General features: G+C 39.9%; 1 protein-coding gene and 1 non-coding gene across 7 annotated transcripts in view; one reads left to right on the forward strand and one right to left on the reverse strand.

Annotated features, from left to right (window-relative positions):
- Positions 1-9,544: 9,544 nt before the first annotated feature.
- On the reverse strand, positions 9,545-9,616 carry TRNAT-GGU (transfer RNA threonine (anticodon GGU)). The gene has a single exon. It is a non-coding gene; the product is annotated as a tRNA-Thr (tRNA).
- Positions 9,617-22,168: 12,552 nt separating this feature from the next.
- The window catches only part of INTS10 (integrator complex subunit 10), a 32,926-nt gene continuing 27,819 nt past the window's right edge, over positions 22,169-27,275 (forward strand). For 4 of the 6 annotated variants that reach the window (XM_074353863.1, XM_074353865.1, XM_074353864.1 and 1 more), the window contains exons 1-4: positions 22,170-22,401; positions 23,152-23,219; positions 24,559-24,662; positions 25,372-25,511. In XM_074353863.1, coding sequence (XP_074209964.1) covers positions 22,273-22,401; positions 23,152-23,219; positions 24,559-24,662; positions 25,372-25,511 — 441 coding nt within the window. In that variant the 5' untranslated portion in view covers positions 22,170-22,272. Of the gene's footprint in view, positions 22,402-23,151; positions 23,220-24,558; positions 24,663-25,371; positions 25,512-27,275 lie in introns of all 6 variants that reach the window. The other 2 variants (XM_074353862.1, XM_074353866.1) reach the window with 2 other exon arrangements.

Here is a 27,275-nt window from a genome sequence, read left to right on the forward strand (position 1 = left end):
TATGTGGAATTTTTAAAAAGAGATAAAAATTTTATTTATAAACCAGAAATAGACTCATGGACATAAAAAACAAACTATGATTACCAAAGGGGAAACACGGGGAGGGATAAATTAGGAGTCTGGGGTTAACAGACACACATTACTATATATAAAATAGATAAACAATCAAGGACCTACTGTATAGCACAGGGAACTATATTCAATTTCTTGTAATAAGCTATCATGGAAAAGAATCTGAAAATACATGTAAATATACGTATGTATATGTATAACTACATCACTTTACTGTACACCTGAAACTGACATTGTAAATTGACTACGCTTCAATAAAATATAAAATTAAAAAGAAAGAAATTGTGTTGAATCCATACAATGGAGAACTACTCAGAATAAAAAGGAACGAACTGTTCAGACAGTCACCAACATGGATGAATCTCAAAATAATTATACTGAGTGAAAGAAACCATACCCAAAAGAGCACATTCTGTCTGAAAATGCAAACAGATCTGTAGGGACAGTAAGCAGATCCATGGTTGCCTGCGGGGAGGGTTGGGCAGGAGGTCAGAAGAGGAGAATCATAAAAGGGCATGAGAGGATTTGGGGGATGGACAAGTTCACCATCTTAATTAAGGATCCTGATCTTTTAAGTTCAATGGTGAAACAGTGGCTCTCCAAATTCAGGAGGTGTAAGAATCCCTGAGATGCCCATTTGAAATGCAGATTCCTAAGTTTCGCCCAGAGATATGCTAGAAAATCTTCAACAACTACCTCTCCAAAACACCAAAAAAGGCAACAACGTAGACATTCTATACATACACAGGTATATTACATATGTCGCTGATTAAAAGGGTGGTGCTACGTAATTTACAGTTAATAATACAACAGTGTTTTTTATTGTAAATTTTATAGGGCTAATTGATTCCTACAGGATGCTGTTTTTACTTTCGCCAAATTCTTTTCTCTGTAGCCAACCTGTGCTTGCAGTTGAACACGTGTAGTTCTGACATGAATGTTGGTTGATGTTTTCATTGATAGGAGTGTGGAAAACAAAAGTGAAACATCAGTAATGGATGGGAGAGACTTCTCTACTGAACTGTCTAATCGCTTTTTGACTATTGGAAGAATTTCTCCTCCTCTGTACTATTCAGAATGTAATGAACACCCTTTGCAGTTTAACCTACATTATTAACACGTTCTCTATTATTTGCTTAAGGCTAGATGATCAACAAAACGCTAAACCAAGCCTGGTTTGTATTTGTCAATTTCCATGGTGGAAACGCTCCCACGTGGCAGATTCCAAGCTATCACTGAATGTGCAGTTGGAAACCAATGCCCAGTAGCACCAGGACACCAGACCCACATGACGCAAGTAGCCTTGAGAGCATAGATCATAGTAAAGGGCAGTGAAGTCCAAGAATGATGAGTTCTGAATATTTGTTACCTTTGTTTTTAACATAATATATTTAATCCTAAGCTTATATCATTTAATTTTTAATGAGTTTTAGTAATTGGCTCATAAAATTGCTGAAAATTTAATAGTTGGCTCTGGAGATCAGTATCAGTTGGTTCCAGCAAACCACTGGCTTCTACCTCAGCCCTAAGGAATTAGATTCTGTGGGGCAGGGGGTTAGGAATTACATTTTTAATATCTCCCAAGATGATCCCAATGTAAGGTACTGGTAGAGAGTCTTACTGCAGGGTTTTTCTTCTTCTTCTTCTTCTTCTTCTTCTTCTTCTTCTTCTTCTTCTTCTTCTTCTTCTTCTTCTTCTTCTTCTTCTTCTTCTTCTTCTTCTTCTTCTTCTTCTTCTTCTTAGCTGAAAAGTAGGTAACCTTTAGAGCCAACATGCTTTATGAGGAAAGAATATAGGATTAAGAATTAGGAGCACTAAAGTTCTCACTCTGGTTCTGCCACTAATTACATGGCTTTGGGCAAATCACTAACCCTCTTAGTTTCCTAATTTAATAAGGAGGGAGTGAGGCTAGCAAAGGATTAACAGATGTAGTTTTTAAAGGATTTACTTACATACTGAAGTATTTTTGGGTTTAATGATCTGATATCTAAGGTTCGCTTTAAAATCCTTCAGGAAACAGAAAAAAAGTTGGGCTGAGATGTAGGTAGAATAAGACTGGCAAACTGTTCTGGGGATGAGACTATGAGAATTTATTATTATACCCTTTTCTTTATTTTTGAGCATGTTTGAAATTTTCCATAATAAAAATTTCTTGGAATGTCACCAAAATCCCTCCAGGATGCCTTCTTTCTTATGATATCACTTGTATGTGGAATCTAAAAAAAAAAAAAGAAAGAAAGAAAAAAGAGGGCACTAATGAACTCATCTACAAAACAGAAAGATTCGCAGACATAGTAAACAATCTTATGGTTACTGAGGGAAAGAGGGTGGGAAGGGATAAATTTGGGAATTTGAGATTTGCAAATGTTAAGTACTATATATTAAAAAGAGATAAAAACCAAATTTCTTCTGTATAGCACAGGGAATATATTCAATATCTTGTAATAATCTTTAATGAAAAAGAAAATGAAAATGAATATATGTATATATGCATGACTGGGGCATTGTGCTGTGCACCAGAAATTGACACATTGTAACTGACTATACTTCAATTTAAAAAATATGTTTCATATCATCCTTGGGTTTCTAAACTCTTTAACGGGACAGGGGTTAGGAATTAGCATCTATATTGCATTTGACGCTCAGGAATCTGAATCTGTTTGAAGTCTCAGAGTAAGTCAGTGGCTGGGCTGGGATGCCAGCACCGGTCCATCCCCAGCTTTGAAGCCCCTGTGGCTATTTCAGTGACACCAAGAGCCTGGGGTGTTGCTGTCCCACCCTTGCCTCTACGTGGAGATGGGAAAGAGGGTGGAATGAGTTTGTTGACTCAGATCTTCCAGATCATGCTTCAATATTTTAATCAAAATACATCCTCCCAAAAACTAACGTTGCGAATCAACTATACTTTGATAAAAAATAAAATTTAAAAAAATAAACAAACAAAACACCAAAATACATCTCGCTTCTCATTACATGCAATATCAGGGGGCAAACCTGACCACAGGCCGTTAAAAAGACAGTCACAAAGAATCCTCTAAGCAGTTTCTGAGCTGGTGAGAAACGGCACCTCTCCCATTTCCACTGATTTTTCAGAATGAAAATATGAAAGAGGGTGGAATACTTTTCTTTGTTTCACCCAAGCTGGCACCTGAGGCAGAGTTTAGCAAACAGTAAATGTTCAATAAATGTCTGTGGCAGAATCTAAGTAACCTTATGGGTTTTTAGCTATTTGTGCTAAACTGTAGTAGGCAACACTTAGAACTTCTATATTGCAGATTATTTTAGTAATTTCTGGTGTCTCTAATTATTAATAAATTATTATATCAATAACTGAAAATTTTCAGTTTGGGAATTTTTAGGCCCCTCTTTTATAAATGTCATACAATATAATTAATTCTATAAGCATCAATAAAATGCAGGTTGTTAGATTACAATAGTAAAAATAAAAAAGTAGGACTCAATTATAGGTTGTCTACAAAAACCAACTTTAAACATAAAGACACAGGGGAGGTTGCCAAGATGGCAGAGAAGGATGCACAGCTCACCCCCTCCCACGAATACATCAAAAAGTACGTCTAGAACGTAAAAAAAAAAAAAAAAAAAAAAAATCCAGAATCTATATATGGAACAGTTCTCCTAGAATACCTACTGAATTTTGGCAGAATAGCTCTTACATCAGAAATACAAGGAAAATCCTCGCAAAACCGGATTAACAACCAGTTTCTACTGTATAGCACAGCATTCTTAACCATTATCTTAAGGCAACAGATTTAAACAGGGATGTCCTGGGCAAACCAGAGTCAAGGTCATCCTGTTAAAGCAACCAGTGAGACAAGGTCACCTCCCCAGAATGACAATTAGATTGACAGCTGACTTCTCACTGTGAGCAATGGAAGTCAGAGGACTGCCAAGTAACACCTAGAAAATGCTGAGCGCAAACTGCAATGGACCTCGAATCATGAACTCGGAAAGACTATGTTTCAAGAATAAAGTTGAAATAAAGACACTTTCAGATAAACAAAAACTGAAAATCTGTTTCCAGTGCATCTGTACTAAGAAAAACTTATAAAGGAACTTCAGAGGACAAAAACTAAAAAACAGAAACAAAATAGAAAACAAAACTTGCTTCGGAGCAAAGGCTGAGATGTAAGAAAGAATGAATGTGAAAAAAAAGAAATTGGTAAGTGTGTGTGTGTCTGTGTGCCCAAAGCAGATATTATCTGTATAAAATAATAATGTCTAATTAGGTTTAAAAAAAAAGATGAAATGCTGGACAACAGTAGCATATAAGTTGGGAAAGAGTGATGACAAGCAAATGTTCTAAAGCTCTTTTATGAGCGTGGGAGAGAAAAATGCTAATTAACGCTAGATTAAAGAGGTGTGGTAAAATCCTAAGGATAACAACTAAAATAAAAGAAATAAAATATATAACTTTATATATAAAGCCAGTGGAAGAGGTAAAATGGAATAAGAAGAAAATTCAATTCTAAAAAAATTGAAGAAAGAAAAAAGAAGAGTAAGAATTCACAGGGTGACGACAAAGTGTTGGAAAGACTGTAGAGTTATGAGAATTTTCTACACGGAAACTCATTGATTTTACCTTAGTAAAGTGAGATATGTATCCTCTACAAGCCAGCAGTCCCACTCAATATGCATAGTAAAAAGAATACAAAAAAATGTTTTTAATTGGCCAAAAAAAAATTCACACACACATATATAGAAAAACAAGAACGTTTTTAGCAGCATTGCTCATAATATTAAAAATTACAAACAACCTCATATTCGTTGGCCAAGTCTGTCATAACAAAATACCACTGGGTGGCTCACACAACAGAACTTCATTTTCTTACAGTTTTGGAAGCTAGCAGTTGAGAGATCGGGTTTGGTTTCTTCTGAAGCCTCTTTCTTCTTGGCTTGTGGATGGCTGTCTTCTTGCTGTGTCCTTAACATGATCTTCCCTTGGTCCATGTATATCCCTAGTGTCTGTTTTGTGTGTCCCCCTTTAGTCTATTTATAAGGATACCAGTCAGATTGGATTAGGACCCATCCTAAGGTCCACGTTACAAGTTAATCACCAGTCTAAAGACTCCCCGTCTCCAAATCCTGTCATACTCTGAAATCCTGGGGGTTGGGCCTTCAACATGTAAGTTTGGAGGAACACAACTCAACCCCTAACAAACCCAAATCAATAGGAGAATAGATTAATTTGGGAATCATTACTCAAAGGAATATTATACAGCAGAAATGTGGGTGAATTACAATGACACGAAAAGATTGATGAAGTTGACTAGGAAAAGCAAGTTGCAAAAGGCCATCTCCTTATGATATAATTTTTATAGAGGAAAAGGAAAGCAAAATTTTAAAGTAATTTAGGAACACCTACACATGATATTACTATTTTTAAAAGGCGAAGGAATGATAAAGATAATATTCAAGATGGCAGATTCTTGAATTCCTCTCAGGAAGAAGCAAGGGATGGAACTTGGGAGGGGTCCACAATGATGATAATGTTCTAATTTATAAGTTGAGTGGTGGGCTTACAGGTGCTCATTTAATGCATCATTACTTACATCACCATATATATAATATTTATACATAATACATAAATGTATATAATTACATATACATATTCTTTTGCATGTATCAAATATTACCTAATAATATTAGGTATTTAAAATACCTCTTACAATAACATATTTTCAAGTGGATCTATTTGAAAATGGATGTTAGCTCATTGATACTATTTCATGGTTGTGCTTATTTCTTGTTATAGCCTTAGAATAATTTAGTGGCTGGGGTAGAATAGAAATAAGCCTTTGCAGAGAACAGAATGTGTCTCTGGTACATCATTAGCCATGTGTCAGGCTCCCTCCCTTTCTTTTGCAGTTCAGATATGATACATTGGTGATTTTATCCCATGCATAGCAATAGCAGAGTCAGAATCCACATATTTCTTTTAAGCTCCTTATCCTTGTACATTAATGATTGTGCTATTATAATCATACTGATTACCTTCTTTTGAGCTGGTTTGGCAGCCCCGGCGCTACTGACAGTTTGGGCCAGAGAATTCTTTGCAGCAGGAAACCGCCCGGTGGAAGTGCAGGGTGTTGAGTGGCATGCCCTGCCTTCACCACTAGATGTCAGTAGCACGCCCCAGCCCCCACCCCCCCCCCAGTTCGGACGGCAAATGTTGCCAGAGGTCCCTTGGGACAAAATCGCCCCTGGCTCAGAACCACTGTTCTAGAACATTCCTGATGCACATGACAGATACACCACACTGGAGTTAACTTTTTCATATCTTACTCCACTGTCCTCTCTTGCCAAAGAAATCCATTTTGTTCCTTAATATAAGATCTTACTTAGCCACCAAAGCAGTGTCGACCACAGTATCACATCGGACACTAGTGATAACTGAATTTGACTTTTGAAAAATGTTCCACTTCACAAAAGAGCTGTGGCTGCAGAGTGAAGAGAAGGCACCTGAATTTAAACGTGTTGTCCTGGGAACAAACCTTAAACTCTAATCTTCTACAGCCGTGGACAAACCCTACTCTTCCTTAAACTTTCCCAATCATGTCACGGAACTGTAAAATACTATGCAGAAACTCTTCTTTCTACTTTTTAATATAAAGCTCTTCATCTATTTAAGAGAAATCCATTTCTTTGAATTCTATAAGCATCAATAAATCCATTCTCAGAAATAAAATTTATGGCTCAAGGTCATGAGTAGTTTTGGAGGTTTTTTTTTTTTTTTTTGACTTTGTTTTTGGGGGTGGGGTGTAGGTAATTAGGTGCATTTATGTATTTATTTAATGGAGGTCCTGGGTTCAATTCAGACCTCATGCTTGCTAAGCATGCACACTATCACTGAGCTATACCCTCCTCCAGCCCAGTTTTAGAATTCTTGAATGCATTACCAAATCACCTTGCCAAAGGGTTGTACCAATTTGTACCATCACCTCTGGTTTGAAATAATACCAGTGACTAGAGAACTCTATTAAAACAGTAGGACTTTCTCCATCCTCCTTGAGGATTTCAGCTTTCTCAGTTCTTTGGAATGGTTTCCAATTTCTAGAAACTTAATTCTAGAAACCAATTTCTAGAAGTAACTTTCTTCAACATGATAAAGGCAATACACAAAAAAACCCACAGACACTACCACACACAATGATGAAGAGTGAAAGTTTGTCCCCCACCAGGAACAAGAGCCGCATGCCCGCTTTGGCCACTTCTATTTAACATAAAACTGGAAGTCATCACCAGAGAGATTAGGCACAAAAAAAGGAATAAAAGGTATCTAAATTGAAAGGAAGAAGCAAAATTATCAGTTGGCAGGTGACAAGATCTTTTATATATAGAAAACTCTAAAGATTCCACATACAAAAACCTGTTAGAACTAATAAGTGAATTCAACAAATTTGAATACAAAATCAACATACCAAAAATCAGTTCAATTTCTATACACCAACAATGAATAACCCAAAAGGGAAATTTACAATAACATCAAAAACAATAAACACTTAGGAATAAAAAAACTAAGGACGCAAAAGATTTGTATACTGAAACTACAAAACATGCCTGAAAGAAATTTAAAAAGACATAAATAAATAGAAAGACATCCTGTGTTCCTGGAATGAAAATTTTAATATTTTTAAGGTGACAATACAATTCAACGTGATCTACAGATTCAGTGTAATCCCTACCAAACTCCCAATAATGTTTTTGGCAAAAAAAGAAAACTCCAACTTAAAATTTATATGGAATCTCAACAGACCCCAACATCCAAAACAATCTTAAAGAAAAGAACAAAAGTGGAAGTTCCCACACTTCCTGATTTCAAAACTTACCACAAAACGTTAGAGTTTTCCTCATTAGCATAGAGCTAAACCCATAAAATTTTTAAAAGAAAACATAGGATAAAATCTTGACTGAATCTGGTGAGGAGTTTTTGGATATGACGACAAAAGCACTGGCAACAGAAGAAAAAATAGATAAACTGGACTTCATCAAAATTTAAAACTTTTGTGCAGCCAAGGACACAATTGAAAGTAAAAAGACAACCCACACAGCAGGAGAAAATATTTGCAAATCTTGTATTTGATAAGAGATTAGTATCCAGAATATATAAAGAGCTCCCACAACTCAACAACAACAACAACAAAAAAACAAACAAACAGCTGAGTTCACAAATGGGTAAAGGACTTGGATAGACATTTCTTCAAGGAAGGTATGTGATGGCCAATAAATGCACGAAAAGATGCGCAACATCACTGTCATTTGGAAAATGCAAACCCAAATCACAATGAGTGATTGTGACTATCACAATAGGATGACTGTTATTCAAAAACAAAAAAGGAAAATAGCAAGATTGGCCAGGAAATGGAAAAATTGGAACGCTTGTGCATTGTGGTGGGAATTTAAAATGAAGATGCTGCGGAAAGCATTTTAGGAGTTTCTCAAAAAGTTAAACATAGAATTATCATATGATCTAGCAAATCCACTCCCAGGTATATACCTAAGAGAATTGAAAGCAGAGACTAACACAGATACAGATACCTGTACACCCATGTTCATAGCAGCACTATTCACTATACCAAAGGTAAAACCATCTTTTGTGTCCACCAGCAGATGAGCAGATAAACAAAATTGTGGTCTATACGTACATTGATTTATTATTCAACCATAAAAAGCATGCAATTGTGCCGTTACTGCATGGATGAACCTCAAAAACATTATGCTAAGTGAAATAAGTCAGACACCAAGGGGCAAATATTTTATGAGTTTTATGTTATATGCATTCAAAGAAATCTTAGACAACCAGTAAAAAGATGATCTGATATCATACAATAAAAGCGACATCAGAGAACCTAGAGTATCAAGAAAAAATTTATGAAAATTTATGAAATTCAAAACTGTTCAGACACTACAGTTGTAAATACATACGTTTTAAAATGTCTATATGTGGAAGGAAAGAAGGGATCGGAAATTAACATTCCAAATGTTACTCAAAACATGGTTGCGTTTCATGCATGTCAGTTCTTCCCACGGGCTGGTACATTGTGATGGTGACTCCTGGGCAGTGGAATTGTGGGTAATTCACATATTGTTATTCTTAGATTCTTATATATTATTTTTTGCTGGTCTGTTTGCTTGAATTTCAAAGAAGCACATGTTACTTATATAAATTTTAAAGGCTTTTTAAGTTTTTAAAAACTATTTAACACATCTTTAACAGGATTTTTACCAATCTGAATATAGTACTGTTGTAAAATTCACTCTGAGACAATTTACTGAATCTTATTCACTTTGATATGTTGATAGTAGTCAAGCTAAGTGTCCTGGAAATTGAGATCTACACTTTTTACACTATGACTTCAGCCAAGTTTTACATCCTTAAACTAAACATGCGTAAGTGTATTACCTGTGTATTTTTAAAAACTTTTTCCACTTAAAAAAATTTTTTTCCCCTTAACAGAGGCACTGGAGATTGAACCCAGGACCTCATGCACACCAAGCATGTGCTCTACCCCTGAGCTATACCTCCCACTCTCATTACCTGTGTAATTTTTTAAAATAATTTAAAAGTAAACTTGAAGAAAATACAAAAACTGCTTTGTTCTCAGACCATCATTAGGGCACACAAAACTCAGGCTAAAAAGTTAATTCAGTAACTGCTCAACTAGTAACCTCAAACAGATTCATAGCCTTTAGGATGGAGATTACTGTATTTGGAAGGTAGTTCAGAGAAAGAGAAAACCCAGTTATTTCTTCAGTTTGTTGTCTTGGTAACTAAGACAGCTGTGTGAGCTGTTTTCTATTATTTTCCACTCCTGTCCCAGAAAGAATATTTTCAAATGGGAAAACAGATGTGTCGGGGGTATAATTAATCTCCCCGAAAATGGCCCATTAAAATAACGTCAGTGGACAATAAAAATGAATCCAAACAAAAGAACTAGAAAAAAATCCAAGCTGAAAGCTAGCGAGTCTTACACATTTGGTTCCCTTTATTGAGTAATATGAAAGATATTGCAACAGGCCAAAAATCTCCAACAGCTGGAACCTGAGGGGGCCCAAGCAAGCTTGCTCAGAAATCGATCGGAGTGGGAAAAAGCTTCCTGGGGCCAAAATCACTCATACGAAGGAATAAAACTCCCACTGGCAAGAGCTGCAAAGAGGAAGGTGGATGACTTCATGGGCTAAATCCTTCTAACTGGAGTCTGAGTTCAACAGCCACGTGCAAAATGAAAAGTCAGTTTAACCAGAAGTAACTCTATTAAGAAAACAAACCTTTGCTGACTGTGCTTCAATAAAGATATATTTTAAAAAAAGGAAAGAAAACAAACCTCTGGACAACTGTATGCAACTGACACAACACACAGGAAGGCATGTACCTGTGTTTAGCTTCTACAATAGATCAGTTACAACCAACCACGCAGACTCCACTAATGTCTGTGAAGCGGAAATTAAAGCAGAGAGAGAATGCTCTCAGTTGGGTTTGATTTTTGGCTTCTTCCAAGTCAGCTGGACTGGCTGCAATTGGAAATGTTAACAACTTTTTTTATTTTTACTAGACTTGGGAGTGTACAAAATAGCAGGGATCTTGTTTTCTACCTTTTTTTTTTTTTTTTTTTTTACTCTCCACAATTACCCAGCACAGATGGATGAGTCCTCTTTTAGTGAATCAATAAACCAGCTGGGGAAATGTCAGCAATCTCAGCAACTGAAAGAGAGAGAGAGCCTCAGACTCAAGCAAATAGATAAAAGAAGCAACACTATTATCTGGGTAGGCTAGCTTCAAAATAATCAAGTTAAAAAAAAAAAACCCTCAGGCCATCCTAAGAACCACCTTTTTTGAGTTACCCTCTTACCTAGGAAGAAAAAACTTTGAGTTTAATTATAGGCTTAAAAACATCATTTAAAAATAAAGTTTCCCAAAAGATATTAACTAGACTTATTGTGGTGATCATTTTGCAATACATACAGATATCAAATCATTACCTTGTACTCCTGAAACCAACATGGTGGTGTACATCAATTACACTTCAATAAAGAAAATAGATTAATTTTAAAAAACAAAGTTTCTAATTATCTTTCTTATTACAAATTATTCTCATTGGCCTCCCTTCCTAAAGAAGAAAGAGAGGAGTTAGAGTAATTCGGCAACATTTAAGAATGAAAGCATACATTTAAGAATGTATCTAAAAGAACATCTGAAAAGGGATATTTACAAAGATATTTAGCAAACCATTATTTATATTTTAAAAAACTAGAAACAATTACACGTCCAATAATAATGAACTTATTAACTAATTCAAGGAATACTAAGTAGCCATAAAAAGTAGAAGACTTAATGGTGTTGAAAATGTTAATAAGATGCTGTTTTGTAAAAAGCAAATTTCACAGCAGCGTCTAGTGCCATACTTTTGTTTCCTTTTAAATATTTTTATTGTTCGATATTACATGCACAAGAACCGTATACGAAAGAAATAGGTAGAGATGATTTATCCCAAAGTGCATACCTTGTAATCACCACGTGGTCCAGAAATAGAACTATTCGAGCATCCCATAGTGTCCTCTGCCACCTCCCAGTCTCCACCCCTCCCTCCTCCTGAAATGAACCACAGCCTGGATATGAGTGTAATCATGCCCTTACTTTTCTTTATAGTTTGACCACTTGTGCGCATTATCAGTGAATGCTTTGGTTTAGTTTCGTCTGTTGTCAAACTTCTTGTGAGAGGGATTTCATGGTGTGGGCACTTCGTGTCTGGCCTCTTCCACTCCCTGAGGCTGGAGAGAGTGGCCGTTTTTCAGTGCTGTGTATCAGGATGCGGATAGCCCAAGTACTTGCATGAAGAGACCACAATTTATTTATTCATTCTGCTCTTACAGGACATTTTGGGCTATTATGGATAATGCTCCTACAAACACGTTTCTATATACCTTTTACTGCATAGGAACACACACTCAGTTGAGAAAATATTTAGGGCTGGGATTGCTAAGGCAACGATACTAGACGACGTCAGTTTTCCTAATTGCCTGCAACCAATTGACTCTCTCATCAGCAGCGTGGGTGAGAGCTTCTACTGTTCCCCATCCTTTATAACCCTGGTCAGTGTCCATCTTTCTTGATCTCAGTAGTGGTATGACGATAGAGCAGTATCTTATGATTTTAATTTGCATTATCCTTATTTCTAATTGATTTCTTGGCCTCTTGGACACAGTCTTTTATGAAGAGCCTCTTCTAACCTCTTGCCCACCTTTTTTCTATTGGATTATTCACTTTTTCTTTAAAATAATAGAATATGAGTGGGGAAAATTTTAATAACAGATCGTGGTAGTAACAGTAATTTCCGAGTGATTTATATTTTTCTTCCGTGTACTTTTCTGCACTTCCTAATTTTCTATAATGATTATGGATTATTTGCACAAGATTAATTGTTTCTTAATTCTCATGAATACAGACAATGGGTTTTACAAAAGGTACTCTCTAGGGAATAAAGTTTGAATGTTTAGCTGTTAAATGTATGGGATGTTTGGATGATTTATACTAATGAGTCTCAAACTATTCCAAGATGTTCTAGAACTAAAATTGAGTAATCGTGTCCTCTTACAATTTGCAATGGTTACATTTATTTTGTTGAACGCCTTGCCACCAAATTTAATACATCCAGTTATCAACCCATATACACATCAATGAATTAATAAATTATTAATGTGCCAAACAGGATCCAGCAGGAACAAAATTATGAGAGATGCTTGTGCCAAAATTAGGAAATCATACTCTTATATCAAGAAAAATTTCTGCTTTCACTCCCATCAGAACTCCTATTAGTGTAGCGGCTTCCAAAATAAAAGTATTTGCATCTTGACAAATCCCACGTTAAAAGTTCTCAGTTTTCTCATGCTCTGAAAAATTAATAGTAAAATATTAATTGACTAACAACGGATCCCAATAGTGTGTTGCATTGGAAAGAACTAAAACACGATGCTTGACCTCAAAGAGCATGCCATCTAATCGGAGCAATCAATCAAGCCCTTATGAAAATAACAAAATGGATGATGATGTAAAAATGATGTAAGGAATCAAGGAAAATTGATTTAAAATTAGGATGAAGCCTTAAGAGGATGCCTAGCACGAGAGGAGCACGACTTTGGGTAAAGAGTCCTCATTCCTGGGACCCTGCCTGAGTACGCTGTCCTGTGATAGACGTTACCACACGACAATATAAGAATCTGACCTAAATTTATGCTACCCTTTTTTAACTGTTATTATAGTGGAAATCAGATGGTTTGGGATGGTCTCTAAGCTCAACTCCCCAAGATCTCAATTCTTCTTCTAGTGCTTTGCTATGCTCTTTATTTTATTTACACACACAAACGTGCTTCCTTTTGGCCAAGATACCAAATACGCCTTTGCATGATTTGGAATGTAACTTGAGGGAGACCTTAAAGCGTGTATAAGAATTAATTTCCAGCTATCACTCTCAATAATTTTAAATTCCTCCCAGCAACCTGCAGTCAGTTTTTATAACTATTAAATCAGAATGTTGACACTGAGAATTTAAGATGAACGGTGCCAGGATGCGAGACTAAATAAGCCTGGATGGCAGGAAAGATGGTAGTGTAGGAAGTGTTAGGAATTTGTCTCTCCCTCTGGGCAAAGTGGTTTTGGCAAAATCTGTCTTGTGTAATTAGTTTAGAATTTCATAGTCGATTCCAAGGCTTGCAGCTTGCAAGGGAGGACGAGCTGGTAAATTGTGGTTAATTTTGGTCAATTTCAGCCTAGTGCAGTGGTGGCTATGCGTTCCTCCCACTCCCAGCCCTGTGGCAGCCAGCTGTACCAGCGTTCCTAGAGCCGCTTGCAGGAGCCAGAGTGGCAATAAGGACTTTGTTCATCAAGTATCAGCGCTCCGTGTTCTGATCACCAATAGCTGCCTCTGCTCAGGGAGGGGCAGATGCAGGGGCAGACACAGAGGCAGACACAGAGGCAGGCGGCCAGCTGCATTTCCCAGCACCATTGTTTCATGCTTCTCCACGTGTAGCAGCTTTCAGGGGATTTAAAGAGACAGTGGCTATTTTATTCCCTACATTTCCCCCTTTTTCCCCTTTTGGAAGCCAGACATTTAAGGATGAGTTACACATACAGGGAAATTTAGAAAGTCACCACTCATGCCCAACATGAAGGCTAAGAAAAGACCTGAGAAGACCTTAAGTTTACATGCTTCAAGCTGATCCCTGACACAGAGATATCTATAGAAAATGTTTCTTTAAAAAGAACAAGATAATCCTAAAACTTACATGGAACCACAAAAGACTTTGAATAGCCAGAGCAACCTTGAGAAAGAGATACAAAGCTAGAGGCATCACACTTCCTGATGTCAAACTATATCACAAAGCTGTAGTAATAAAACACTATGATATTGGCATAGAAACAGATACATAGATCAATGGAACAGAATAGCGAGCTCAGAAACAAACCCATGCATATATGGTCAATTAACCTGCAAAATTTACAATGAGGAAAGGACAGCCTCTTCAATGAATGTGCTGGGGAGACTGGTCAGTCACATGCAAAAGAATAAAACTGGACCACTATCTTATACCAGACATAAAACTAACAAAAAATGGATTGAAGACTTGACCATAAGATCTGAAACCATAAAACTCCTAGAAGAAAACATAAGCAGTAAGCTCCTTGAAATCTGTCTTTGTGATGATTTTTTTTTTGGATTTGACACTAAAGCAAAGGCAACAAAAGCAAAAATAAACAAGTGGAACTATATCAAACTAAAAAGTTTCTGCACAGCAAAGGAAACCATCAACAAAATGCAAAGGCAACGTACTGAATGGAAGAAAATATTTGCAAACATATACTCGATAAGGGGTTAATATCCAAAATGTATGAGAAACTCAGACAACCCAATCTGATTAAAAATGGGCGGAAGAAGTGAATAGACATTTTTCCAGAGAGGACATGCGGATGGCCAATAGGTACATGAAAAGTTGCTCAACATCACTAATCATCAGGGAAATACAAATCAAGACCACAATGAGATACCACCTCATACCTGTTAGAATGGCTAGTATCAAAAAGACAAGAGATAACAAGTGTTGATGAGGATGTGGAGAAAAGGGAACCCTTGTGCACTGTTGGTGGGAATGTAAACTGGTGCAGTCACTCTGGAAACAGAATGGAGGTTCCTCTTAAAATTAAAAATAGACCCACCATATGATCCAGCAATCCCACTTCTGAGAATTTATCCTAAGGAAACAAAAACACTAACTCCTCAAAAAGATATTTTCAACTCCATGTTCATTGCACCATTATTTACAATGGCCAAGACATGGAAATAATCTAAGTGGCCATCAATGTTTGAACAGATAAACAAAATGTGGTACATATACAATGGAATATTATTCAGCCATAAAAAAGAAGGAATCTTGCCATTTGTGGCAACATGGATGGACCTTGAGGGTATTATGCTAAGAGAAATAAGTCAGACAGAGAAAGACAAGTACTGTATGATCTCACTTATATGTGGAATCTAAAATAAAAATAGGAAAGCTGAACTCATAGACAAAGAGAACAAACTGATGGTTGTCAGGTATGTGTGGAGAGGGGCAGAATGGTGATGGGGGTCAAAAGGTACAAACTTCCAGTTATACAACAAATTAGTCCTAGGGATGTAATTTGCAGCATGGTGACTATAATTAATGATACTGTATCCAATATTTGAAAGTTGCTCAGAAAGTTGTCTTATAAGTTTTCATCACAAGAAGAAACACTGTAGGTATGTGTGGTGATGTATGTTAACCAGTCTTACTGGGGTGATCAGTCACAATATATTCACGTATCAAGTCATTACGTTGTACACTGACACTAATACAGTTGACCCTTGACCAGCATGGATTTGAACTGCCTGGGTCCACCTACAGGGGGATATTTTCAATAGTAATTACTACAGTACTACATGATCTGTGGTTGGTTGATTCCAAGGATGCAGAACCAAAGATGTAGAGGAAAGACTATAAGTTGCACACGGATTTGTGACTGTGGAAAGAGTGGGTGCCCTTAACCCTGCCTTGAGGTGGAGCTTCAAGGATCAACTGTATAATATTATATATCAATTATATCTCAATTTTTTTAAAAAGGGCCAAACAGCAAAACTTAGGGAAGGGGGAAATCTGATTTCCAGAGTTATCACATTGTACGATTTACTTGTCCAGTTTTCAATTAAAAAAATCACAAGGCACACAAAGAAACAAAAAAGTATGACACATCCGAAGAAAAAATAAATAAAAACTACCCCTGAGGGAGACTTAATATAAGAAGTGGGATTTATTTCAAACTGAAAACAATTTTTCTTGATGATGAAATAAATGGTCATAGTGATTTTCTAAAGTAACTTCAGGTTCTGGCCGTGATGGAATAGTTCAAATTGCATTTATATTCCCAGTTTAAACAACTAAAAAACTAGAAAACATATAAAAGAACTGTCTTTAGGCACTGGGAAGAATATAGCAGAGGGCTGTGGGCTTGGGAGAAAGGAAACACCCTATAGGTGAACTCCAGATCCACTAGACTTCTTCTCCAGGGTTATTTTTCAAAAAATTAGTGCAGGAAAATGGAAGCCAAGCAGGAAGCAATCTCACTGGGAAACAAAACAACAACAACAACAACAATAACAATAACAATAACAAAACAGATTGGAATTCAGAGCTGCTAAGGCAGCTGAAATTTGGGGAGCAGTTATCTGAAAGGAAGGAGCTACAGAGAAGGAATCCCAAAAATCTGCACTGAGGTTCCCCTGGCATTCTTTTACTGATGCGAAGCTATGTATGTGAAGGATGAAGCTCTGAAAAGCCTAGCAGAGAAAAACTACTGAGGGACTGAAAGCTGAGAAGGACTATAAGGGATTTCACAGCGCTGGGGCGACACTGACCCAACCAGAAGGAAGAGACACTGGTCAACGTCCTTGCCTTCCAGTTAAGACGCCAGAATGCCCACCTCGTGATAGTCAAGATCTTGCCCTATAATTGAGGGCAAAATTGAAATAGACCAACCTTTAAAACGCCAAGAACTAAGCCTTAATAAGATCGAAGTGGTCCACCTTCATTTCGATCTCCAGGAAAATAAAATTCAAAACTCTTTTGAAGGAAATGAAACGATCCAGAACCCCTAAAACCAATCATTAAGTGTCCAGCATACAGTCAAAAATTACTAGAAATGCAAAGAAAGAAAAATGCGATCTAGAGTAAAAAGTAGAAACTGTCAATAGAAACACACAACAAAGATGCTTCAAACACAAAAATAATAATATGTAAAAGAGTCTAGAATTAAGTATGGATATAATGGAAAAAATGAAAAGGAATTTTTAAGAGAGTTATAAAAATTTATATTTATAATTTCCAAATGGAAACTCTAAAACTGAAGAAAAAACAAACCAAGAACTGGAATCAGATATTCACTGGATGAGATTAACTGAAGATTGAACACAACAGAAGAGAGGATTAATAAACTTGAAGACAGCTCAAAATAAATCATTAAACTAAAACATAAAGAGTCAAATATTAGGAGGGAGAAAAAGAACAAAACCTCAATGACCTGTGGGACAGTGTCCTACGTCTAACATGTGTAGTTAGAGTTTCAGAAGGAAGGAGATGGAAAATGATGTGGAAATACTATTTAAAGAAATTTTCATCAAAATTCCAAAGTTAATCAGACAGAACTCCATGGAAGGGAAAATCAATGAACCCCAACCAGTTCCTGTGTCCTTCAACATCCCCTGAGGGTTCTCTTAAACTCTGTCCACACTGCTGTATATAACCCTTTCATTAGACCTTTCAGAAATCCATTTGAGTGTGTTTTCTCTCTCTTGGGACCCTGCCCAAGAGAGTAAATGGTCTAAAGAGTAATTTCAGAAAATAGACTGTCGGGGTGGAATTCTGGGGTTCCCACATGCGCTCTACCAGAGGGACATGGAGCCCTGGAAACCCAGAGCACGCCCTGGCATCAGGACCACTCAAAGTAAGGCCCGCCATGGCACGGGGTGGAGTATAGAGGGGAAAGACTTGGAAAATCACTTGATGACTGTCACAATAGCAAGTAGATTGGCAGCTCTGAAAAAGGTAAACTTGGTGTCTTGAACTTTCAGCTCAAGGCACTGGTTGAAATCAGAACGCAACTATGTTCCTTGGCTTGTAGACTCTTCAGCCCACCTCTGCCTTCGTGTTCACGTGCTGTGCTCGCTGTGTGTGCGCCTCTGCGTCCACACTTCCCCACTGCACTGGGACACCAAGCATGTTGAATTAGGGCCCAAGCTACTGACCTTAAGTGGAAGACTTGATTGTCTTCATAAAGACCCTATTTTCAAATAAAGTTACATTCTGTGGTACTGGGGCTAAGATTTCAACATATCTGTTTTGGTCTTTGACAGCCTTCTCATCAAGCGTTAGGGTCTCTGTCCCTCTCTCCCGTGTCTTCTCAGGCTTATAACTGCTTCCACAAATAGAGTGTGGCAGAAGTGATGCCCTAAGACTTCCGAGGCTGAGTCATCAAACCCCACGTAGCTGACACCTGCTTCTCTTGGAATTTCCGTCTGGGGGAAGTCAGCCACCATGCAAGAAATCCAACTGTCGTAAAACCACCATCCTGAGAGGTCCCATGCAGGCCATCGGTCAACAGCTGTGGCTGAATGACCAGCTCACAGACAGCATTAAATACCACCCTGAGACTCAGCCGTCTGGGACATTGAGCCCAGTTGCGTCTTCAGGTGACAGCAGCTTCAGCCAACGTCTGATTACAATCACATGAGAGGTCCCAAGGGAGACCTTCTAAGCCAGAAATGTCTTGAATTTCTGACTCACACTTTGGTGAGCAAAATAAAATGGTTGCCAGTTTCCATCACTTTAACGGAGATAATTTTTAGGCAATAATTGTAGCAAGAACCTACTAGCCTATGATGGATAGACTTGACGTGATTCATCAGATTGTAATGAAAATTCAACTACAAGATTCAGAACACCACAAACACAGTGTTTCCAGAATCTTCCCAAAGTTTCTCTAATGTTCAGTCAGCGTATTCAGAACCCTAAAAACAAGCCTCTTTCACAAAAATAAGAATCCGTTTTGGGGGAACACAGTTTAACCCCTGACCGGTATATGGATAATTTTTATACTGTTTTTAATTCTGGTCACTTATCTGTAAGTTTGAAATTACTTCCAAGTAAAACATTTTTTTTTCCCCAAAGGAAAAGAAACTACTCTATGGTCTAAAGAATGAATTACAAAACCCACTCCAGGAAGAGAAAACATATATCCCAAAGGAATTGCAGGATTCTGTCAACTCACAGCCACAAGATCTTTAGAATGAACAATAGGGCAGTAATAATAGGACAAATTATAAAATCAAAGAGGACCAAATTTAGCAATCTAGGAACTGCTTGTCAAACAGCCCTGTTTTGCTTCAATAGGCCTTGGCAGAGGCTACAGACAGCATCTCCCGCCGCCACAGACATGTTGAATTCTTTCGGTTCTGTTACAATGGCTGCAGATTCCTCTTTTGCGTTGGTCCTGAAGTGGCTATTAGGTACCAAATGGCTCTTTTAAGAGTTTGCTTCTATGGCTGACTGAAGCCTGGTTCACAGATGGCCTAGATGGAGATGCTGGAATTTTCCTAGCATATGTTAGAGAACAGAATATGATGTCTTACTGAGAGGAGAATGTTGGAGTTACCTGATTACGTGGAGTCTGCTCACAACTCCTAGTGTACAACCCAGGAGGCCCAAAAATGCATTACTCAAGGGAGTCCCAGCCTCCATAAAAATCGCTGTGCTGACTGCCCTCTGTGGACCAGAGATGCAGGTGGGAGATGCTGCCAGAATTTGGGTGTCCTGCTTTCAACAGGAATAATGGGCTCCGGGTGTGACAGAGGTCAGGTGACAGCCCTTGACCAGCAAAGTAAGCAGAATTAGCATAAATGATCACAGGGACTGTGTGGCCTTCAGAGAATTCTGGCTCTCAGGGTCTGTGGCAGTGGCTAATTGATTCATAAAGTTCCTGCAAATAGGGGGGAGGGTATAGCTCAAGTGGTAGAGTGCATGCTTAGCACGCACAAGGTCCTGGGTTCAATCCCCAGTACCTTCCCAGAGAATCAATCAATCAATCAATCACCTCGCCCTCCAAAATAAAAATAAAGTCCCCAGAAATAAAATAGATGGGCAATCCTCCACCACTGTATGGCTTAACCTGTAAAATCAGAGAAAGTGTAAGACAGGTAAGCAGAAATCCCAGTTGAATGACTAATGGAGAGTACCCAATTTCCAGACTCCCATCAGTTTGTAGATCGAGTTACTGACTGAAAGAATGGGAGGTGGAGTCATTGAGAGCCCAGACTGATACAAAAACCAGAAATTTATTGCTGCATCAGTCTACGCATTTGTGTGCTATTCTCCAACAGAATGCAGCCTCCTCAGTGTTCACTGAATATATGTTTGTTGCATCTGTTTCAAGCCAGTCACAACATCCAGGAAGATGCACCACAGGCTGGATCCAAGGTTGTGAATTTGAAGAGTAGATACAGTGGTAGGATAAGCAAAGATGTTGACCATGCTGAGTGTCCAAGCGGGCTTTAGCCTGAGTAGGAAAGAAGCAAGCCGAGAAGGAGGGAAATGCAGATGTCAAGGTCTGTCAAGCTAGAATCAGGGAGAAGAGAATCAAAGAAATCGCTGAAAAGAAGCAAGGAGGGAGTTGACGGCAGGAAAGTCAAGAGATTGTGTTTATGGGTCTTGAGATATCGAAGTGGAAGTCAATATCGAGTTTAATACAAATCATTGAACTGAATACAGGAGCTTGAGCTGGATGCTGGATGCTAGGCAGCTAACGAGACTTAGAAGATGTCACGGAAAACGTGAACCAGGTATCCAGATTCGCAGTGAGACTTCAAGATCAGGACAAGGAGGCTGAAAGATGTAAATTCGCTTAATGTGGTACCTCCCTTCTGTACTTTAAGATGACAGTATGATACCTGGGCAAATATTTAGCCGGAGACTTTTTTTTTTTTTTTTTTGGTAATTTCTTATGGCTTGATGGCGGGCAACATTCGTTATCTACTGGAATGGCAGGCGACATTCTTTGTCCACAGCAGTATCGTATATATTCATACTTATTTAATACAGTCAACAATTTTTCATGTATAAAAGTATATAGTAATTTCTATTTTTTTAAAAAACAAATCAGCTTTGAATACCTAATCTGTTGGTATAAAATAGAAGATATCAGAAGTACTACAACTTGCTAAAATTTCTGTATATAGACCTTGGATTGAAAACGCCAATTAACTATTCAGAACCCACATTTTGGCACACTCTTCCTATTAGGCAAATAAATACTGCTTCCTTCGGCGCGGCCCCCCTTCACCAGAGCAAGATTATTTTTGTTTTCATTTGGTAAAAATGACACTGATTCCGGCTGGAGATCGTTAAAACATCTATTTTCTGTAGGTCACTGGTCCCTAACTCTGTAAAGCCCATGCTGGAACAGGATAATCGTCTCTGCAGCTCCCCAGTACGCAGCAAAGCACTTGCCAAGTACCAATACTCCAACTGCTCAATAAATGTTGGAGAAACCAGGGAATAAAGGCGCAACAAACATGAGATGGGGCCGTAACTGAGGGTGCAAGGCCCCAGCCCAGCGTTACCACCGGACAGAAACCGGTGCACCGAATCCGGCGATGCCCCGGAGGCCGAGGGGCCTCCCCCGCCGCCCTGTGCCCTCTCTTCCCCAGCTTCTTCCCAGCCGTGTCCCGGCTCCAAGCCTGAGGACAGCCCAGGACCGTCTGATCCTGGACTGAGCGTCCACGTCCCCTCGCCGCCGGCACCGGGCTCGCGCATGCTCCGTGGCTGCACCAGGGTCACCCACCCCGGGCCCGCGGGAGTGAGAATCCGTTTCTCCACGTCTTGGAGGCGACCTGGAGGAGGCGGGACGAACACTCCAGCTCCTCCAAGGAGGAAGGGGCCTGGCGGAGGTGGAGAGCCGACCCCAGGAGGCGGCTCACAAAACCCGGAAGCTCTTCCGGAACCAGCGTGCGGCGTCCGCGCGACCCCAGACATGCGCAGTAGCGTTCTCGGCGGCGGCGGCGGCGGCGGCGTCTCCCAGCCGCCAGGTCCCGTCGCCTCAGGCCGCCCGACGCCGCCCGGGTCATGTCGGCCCAGGGCGACTGCGAGTTCCTGGTGCAGCGAGCCCGGGAGCTGGTGCAGCAGGACCTGTGGGCCGCCAAGGCCTGGCTGATCACGGCCCGCAGCCTCTACCCCGCCGACTTCAACATCCAGGTGAGGCCCGGCGGAGCGCGCACGTGGGAGCGCGCCTTCCGGCTTTCCCCGCCTCCCGCCCAGGCCGTCGCCGCGGCCTCCTCCGCGAGGCCGGCACCGGAGACGCCGGGGCCCCCTCCGGGCCGGGGCCGGTAGGGACGAGGGGAGCGGTACGCTCTCTGTGGCCTGGACGACGCCTTGGGCCGCGGGGAAGGGCCGCCCGCTGGCTCCTGGGCCCGGGGGGGCCGCCTTGGGGGCGGAGGGTGGGAGAGGCGGGGGTCGGGGAGTGGGAGGCCCGGGGGGTGGGAGAGGCGGAGGGCTGGGGGTGGGAGGGGTGGTGCTGGAGGTTCCCACGAGACCCGGGTGAATGAATGAGCTGTGGAGAGCTCGTGCACAGTGGGGTGGACGGAGGCGGCAGCGCTGTGCTGTGGCTCTGTACGGAGTAAATGCCCTACGTGGACAATCAGCACAGAGTGTAAGTGTATCAATAACGCGAATCTCTCAAACCGACACACGGGTTACACGTCAGCTGTAGCCAATACTCCTGATAATGAGGACCGCCATCCGTTCGGCACCTGCTACTTTCCAGCCCTAACTCCACCAATCCTGGCAACCGAGGGGTGACGTGAGCCCAGGGCCCCTCTCCTGAGCCCCGTGTCACCTAGTGATGCCGAACTCTCAGGACCTCCCAGGCGGGGTGGGAGTGGGGTGGGCAGGACCAGCCCAGCCCGGGCCCGAGGGCCTGACCCCTGCGTCTGGTCCCTGTCGCAGTATGAGATGTACAGCATCGAGCGCAATGCGGAGCGGACGGCCACTGCCGGGAGACTGCTCTACGACATGTGAGTGGGGACGCTAGCCTGGGTCTCTCACGAGATTTTGTGCCTGTCTGTGGAAGCGGGAGTTGGGGGAAGATCTTCAAGTTCATCTGCAGGTTTGGTACCTAAAGCGTCCGTAGTCATGAGTCTAGGCCTTCCCTTAATTGCTGACATGCTTTCTCGAGAGAAGTCTTCTTAGGTTTTATTCTCGTTAAAACCGTTCTGTCCAATACTTTATTTTGGAAAATAAGACGGGCTCTTCGCAGAAGTTCAAACAATAACCGAAATACAGAGAACAGTAAGTGAAAGGCATTCCTAAACTGAACCAGAGTTAAGTTCTGTGTGTATTGTGTACATATATACCTGATACATCTCAGTGGTTTTGTGGGGAGGGGCTATGGCATACTGCTTACATCACCCGCCTTGAGGATGGACCCTTTTCCATGTCAGGGTGGAGGGAATTTACTTCAGTCTTTTTCATGACTGCATGGCATTTCTTCTTTTTTTTTTTTTTGTAGTATAGTCAGTTACAATGTGTCAATTTCTGGTGTACAGCATAAAGTTTCAGTCATACATATACATACATATATCCGTTTTCCTATTCTTTTTCATTAGAGGTTACTACAAGATATTGAATATGGTTCCCTGTGCCTACATAGCATTTCATAACCACTCTTTTATTGGTGAATATTTAGTTTCTAGTTATTTGAAATTATATTTGGAATGTCAGTAAGCAATTTTGTACTCACATTTTGGTGTCTTTCTGTAGAATAGGTTCTTAGACATAGATTTTCCTCTTCAGAGGGTATGCACATTTAAAATTTTGATACACTGTCAAATACTCTCAAAAAAATACCGTGCCAGTTGTCATCTCCACTGATGATGTGTAAGAGTGCTTGTTTTCCCACACCTTTGGCAACATTGGATATTATCAGGCTTTCTGTCGGATATTACCTTTTGCCTGATAGGAGGAAATGGTGTCTTGCTATTTTTAGAAATTTGTGTTGTATTACTAATAAGGCTGAGTATCTTCTCAAATGTTTTGTTTGGCTTTTTGTATATTTTTCCTGTGATTTGCCTTTTCCAGTTTTTCCTTTTGTGTGGGAGGATGTGTGTGTGTGTGTTTTCTTGTTGCTATTTAGGAGTGGTTTACATGTTATGGTCACTTGTCTTTTCACTTATAAAAAAACCTCTAAAGACTTTCTTAGTTTTTATTTTTATATCTTTGTTTTGGTTTGTCTTGGTACATCTATGTATCCCATTGGAATAAAGTAAAAAGTGCTTTTCTCCAATGCTAATGTTTTACGTTCTTTTTTGGATACTATATTACTCTGACACTTTAATGCATTCGTTTTAAAAATAGGTTTGTGAATTTCCCAGATCAGCCGGTGGTGTGGAGAGAAATCAGCATTATTACATCAGCATTAAGAAACGACTCACAGGATAAACAAACACAGTTTTTAAGAAGTAAGAATGAAGTGGGAACTTAATAGTGTATGAATTAATTATTTCTGGCTTACCAACTTCTGTGTAGTAATTTCACAAAAAAGTCACGTCTTTGGTATCGGTGCCCATGTGTAGGTTTTGTTCTTGGCAACTGAAGCCTGTACAAATGACGTCGCTTGGTCCCTTGAGCATTTGCTTAGAACCCTTTAAGCTTCCTTTAAAGGATATGGATACAAAGTTAGCCTTGGGAACTGAATATATTTTTCAACAAGTTCTACAGTAATCAAAAAGCTTCTGTAGATCTCCACAAAACAGGAGAGAAACTTGCAGTAACTTATGACCTTTCCCATTAACCTTCACTCTGTGTTGGTTGCTGTAGCCAATCCAAGATTTCAGATTTTGCATAAAAAAGAAAGTAGATTATTTAGGTTATTTCAACTTAAGTGTGTGCTTTTTATGTCAGCCAGCAACAAGCACCATTGTGACCCTTCCTACACACCGTTCTTCTCTTCTGGATCCAGTAAGGCCTCTAAATATTTTCTGGTCATTCTGCAAACCTCGCTTGCCCAATACTGTCTGACCCAAAGCCTTCCAGGTTGTAGGAGAAACCCAACAATAGTGATTCTTCCCTTGGTGTATAGTGTTCTGTGCACGATAACGCCTTACTTGCACTTGCGCTTCTGTGTTTTCTTTGTGAGAAACTTTTAAAAGTGAGATGTGTTGTCTTCAGGTTTATTTGAAACTCTTCCTGGCCGGGTCCAGTGTGAAATGTTACTAAAGGTTACAGAACAATGCTTCAACACTTTGGAACGATCAGAAATGTTGCTTCTACTTTTGAGACGCTTCCCTGAAACGGTGGTGCAACATGGGGTAAGATTTGATCCTTTCCTTTTTCTTAAAAAGAAGTACCATTGTGGGGGACGATATAGGTCAAATGGTAGAGCGCATGCCTAGCACGCACGAGGTCCTGGGTTCAATCCCCAGAACCTCCATTAAAATAAAAAACAAAAAATGAATAATAAATGAAGAGACCTAATGACCTCCCCCTGCCAAAAAAAAATTGCAATTGATCAGTGGACTCACAAGTATATTTAAGAAGCTATCGTGTGTATTACTGTAAAGCAGAACTTCTGAGAACCACTGGGTAAGATCAAACCGAGGAGTCTTTGTCAGTAAATCTAAAAGGGTGTCATTGTTACCAAACTTTCTGAATCTCCAGTAGAAGTCATCTTACCAGTGTAAGGAGACAGCACCAGGCTTTGACAGTGCTGCTTATCTGGGATTGGTAAAATACAGTGAGGTTTAATAAGAAAGTAACCTGTTCCAGGATGTTCCACAGTGTGTTTGAATTGAAAGGAGAGCCTTAGTTTGTAGTCTTACGAGGCACGTTTTTCACGTGCTTGTGCTGTGGACACTGTCTTCCATCTACTCTGCCCGCTCCTCACATCTCTAACGATATTGAGAGCTACTGGCCGGCACTGGTACGTGTTAGGTATGTCCTGTGCTCCTCAGATCCCTTAAGATAGAGAGTATGTGACTTCAGAGGTGATGAAATGGAGTCTTAAATGTGTTGGTAACTTCCCATAGCCGGCCAGTGGGAGAGGTGGGAGTCACATCCTTAACTCTCTTAATTCAAACTTGCTGATCCCTTCCCTCACTACTTTTCTGGCTGCTGGCCCCAGTTAACCTTCTCTGTACCTCTGGATTTTAGCTTCTATAACAAAGTACCAGAAACTAGGTGCCTTAGAACAGCCAAAGTTTATTCTGTCTCAGTGCTGGAAGCTAGAAGTCCAACAGCAAGGTGTGGCGAGGGCCGTGCTCCCTGGGGAGGCTCCAGGGAAGACTGCTCCAGGTACCTCTCATGGCTCCTCACCAGCAGTCCTTGTCATTTGTTGCCTTGTGGCTTCATCACTGCATTTCTGCCTCTGCTGTGACATGGCCTTCTTCGTGTGTCTGGGTCCCTGTGTCTTTACATGGCTTTATACGGGTACCAGTCATTGGATAGATCCAGTATGACTTCATCCTAACTAACTGCATCTATGAAGACCTTTTTTTATAAGATAAAAATATATAAAGTCACATTCTGAGGTTCTGAATGGACATGAATTTGGGGGAAGACACTAGTCAGCCTGGGACACTCTGATCATTAGTCTGACTTTTCACTTTTGGTCTCATGTCATCTTTCACCTCATTCACCCCTCCCCCAACCCACGCAGCCCCAGGTGATTGCAAGGGAGATAACACGGATGGCTCGGGGGATTTTCATAAGCCAACTTTCTATGGTGCTAGGACATTAGTGATGGAGAAGTGGCCTTGAGACTCAAATGGCTCTGTCCAGCATCGTCCAGGCTGTCTGACTGGCTACTCCTGGCAACTCTTGAAAGTACTAAGTTTTGCCTACGTAATACATTTTCTAAAACAATTTTTTTAAAGGGGAAGAGGTAATTAGGTTTATTTATTTATTTTTAATGGCGGTATGGGGGATTGAACCTAGGACCTTGTGCATTCTAGGCATGAACTCTACCACTGAACTTTTTTTAATTTTTTTTTTAATTTTGGGGGATAGGTAATAAGGTTTATAAATTTTAAAATTTTGCAGGGGGTAGGTAATTAGGTTTATCTATTTATCACTTT

This window comes from Camelus bactrianus, chromosome 26 (assembly GCF_048773025.1).
Source record: "Camelus bactrianus isolate YW-2024 breed Bactrian camel chromosome 26, ASM4877302v1, whole genome shotgun sequence".
Classification (NCBI taxonomy): Eukaryota; Metazoa; Chordata; class Mammalia; order Artiodactyla; family Camelidae; genus Camelus; species Camelus bactrianus.